At 57.2% G+C, this 2,314-nt stretch overlaps 1 protein-coding gene across 1 annotated transcript; it reads right to left on the reverse strand.

The window, feature by feature from the left end:
- Nucleotides 1-287: 287 nt before the first annotated feature.
- LOC139026107 (uncharacterized) lies at nt 288-1,109 on the reverse strand. Its single transcript, XM_070441397.1, has one exon. It carries the CDS (start codon nt 1,107-1,109, stop codon nt 288-290), a length of 822 nt encoding a protein of 273 aa, XP_070297498.1.
- Nucleotides 1,110-2,314: the final 1,205 nt, after the last annotated feature.

Genomic DNA, 2,314 nt, shown 5'->3' on the forward strand with positions numbered 1-2,314 from the left:
GAGGACCGATGAGGGACTGGAGAGCGGGGGGACGGCGACGACGGAGGGGATGGGAGGGAGGGGTAGGCGGGGGTGGAGTAGCCCTTGGCGGGGACCATGGGGGCGAGGGGGAGGGGGGGCGGAAGGGAGGAGGCTCGCGAGCGAGAGGGGAGCGGGAGAGGGATGAGAGAGGTGGAGTGGGGGAGGTCGCGGAGGGGGGAACGGCGGGAATGGAGGGACGAGAGAGGTGAGATGGAAGCTGAATGGGAGGCGGTGCGATGGGGGGTGGGTGGGGGAGAGGGAGGGGATCAGAGGGGGAGTGTGGGAGGGACGAGGGGGGAAGCGAGTGTGGCAAGTCGGGAGGGGGAGGCAGGGGGAGGGCGGGGTCGGGCGGAGGCGTGGAGGGATGAGGAGGGCGGGGGAGAGGCTGGGGTCAGGGGCAGGGCGGCGGATGAGCGTCGGCGGAGGGATGAAGGTGATGTGTGGATGGTGAAGAGGGGAAGCGGGGGAGGAGGGCGACGGGGATGGCGGGAGACGGGGGGAGCTACGGAGGTGGCGAGTGGCTGGGCTGGAAGTGGACTCATGCGAGGGGGGTATGGAGAGGAGAGAGAATGTGGAAGTGAGAGAGGGTACCGGAGCTGCTGTTGGATGGGCGGGGGGAGGAGGGAGTGGGGGCCGGGGCGGCGAGGGGGTGGGAAGGAGTGGAGGTGGAGATGCCGCTCGCGAGGAGAGAGGGGCGGGGGGGCGGGAGAGAAGGGAAGGAGCGGAGGGGGGGGAGTCGGGGTGGGGGGGGATGGAGGACGAGCGAGGGGGGGACGGGGGGAGGACGTGGCTGCGTGGTCGGCGGAGGGAACGGGAAGTGACTGGGGAGGAAGGGGGGACCCGGTGGGGCCAAGGCCGGAATGGGGGAGGCGGGCGAGGGGACGTGGATGGTTGGGGCGACGTGACGTGGATGTGAGGCGGAGGGAGATGGGAGCGAGGGGGGTGAGTGGGGGGGATCGGGGAGGCGAGGGCGAGGGGCGGATGGGAGAGTATCGTGTTGGGTGTGGGGTGCGGGGAGCATGACGGTGAGGGGAGAGGGTCGTGATGGGTGAAGCGGGCCGTAGCTGGCATGGTCCAAAAACAGCCATTGTGCGAGCTTCTGTAGAACTGTTTAGGATTGCATGCCTGGAGGGACTGTAGAACTATGTGTTGGAGTGCGAGGGCAACCAATGAGGGTCTCTCTTTCCTCTACCACATGATCATCTCTTCGCAGGTCTCTTTACCTCCTTTCTTTCATCTGTTCAGTGTGATGAAAGGTCCTGGGCACCACAGAGACAGAGGGATTCACCCACAATAAGACCAATCAATAGAGAAATGTACCTGGTCTCATTGTCTACTGTTCCCCCTGTAGGATTGATAGTCATACCAGGGCCTCCTAAAGGCACACAGAGACTTGCCTGATAATGACCTGAGACACTGATAGCTTACTGGACGCAAAATGCTGCTACTGAGTCCCTGATAGCTCTACCTGTTGAGTTGGTGCTACTGAGGACCTGATAGATCTACCTGTTGAGTTGGTGCTACTGAGACCCTGATAGATCTACCTGTTGAGGTGGTGCTACTGTGTAGTAACTATATCTGATGGATGACTGTGGTCTGAATGTGTACCGAGGTAGTGGGACAAGGGGAGCGCTTGTGTGTCTGGGGGGGCTCTATGCGATAAGGAGAGAAGATGCATCGTCAAGACCGGACGGCAGACTCGGGTAAGACGAAGGTAAAAACAGCTGGTGCGCAATGTCTAATGTTATGTAAGTCTCAAGGTTTTGTTTGTCTGATTTACAATACCTCATGACAAGCTGCAGACCATACTATTTACCCAGTTTGTTTTCATCCACATTTTTRGAAGCTGTCTATATACCACCACAAACCGATACTGGCAATAACACCACACTCAATGAGCTGTATAGGGTCATAACCAAKCAAGAAAATGCACATCCAGAGGTGGTGTTTTTTGTGTCCGGTGATTTTAACTTCTTTGGMGTAGGGGGCGGTATTTTCACATCCGGATGAAAAGCATGCCCAGAGTAAACAGCCTGCTACAAAGCCATAAAAGCTASAATATGCATATTATTAGTAGATTTGGATAGAAAACACTCTGAAGTTTCTAAAACTGTTTGAATGATGTCTGTGAGTATAACAGAARTCATCAGGCAGGTAAAAACCTGAGAAAAAATCCACCAGGAAGTGAGAAATCTGGGGTTGGTCGATTTTCAACTCAGCTCCTATTGAAGATACAGTGGGATATTGGTAATGTTGCACTTCCTACGGCTTCCACTAGATGTCAACAGTCGTT

Source organism: Salvelinus sp. IW2-2015, unplaced genomic scaffold (genome assembly GCF_002910315.2).
Source record: "Salvelinus sp. IW2-2015 unplaced genomic scaffold, ASM291031v2 Un_scaffold3886, whole genome shotgun sequence".
NCBI classification, from domain to species: Eukaryota; Metazoa; Chordata; class Actinopteri; order Salmoniformes; family Salmonidae; genus Salvelinus; species Salvelinus sp. IW2-2015.

What these genes read in the sequence shown, in the direction of transcription:
- LOC139026107 (XM_070441397.1), bottom strand. Translation starts at nt 1,109, where the DNA reads ATGGCTGTTTTTGGACCATGCCAGCTACGGCCCGCTTCACCCATCACG.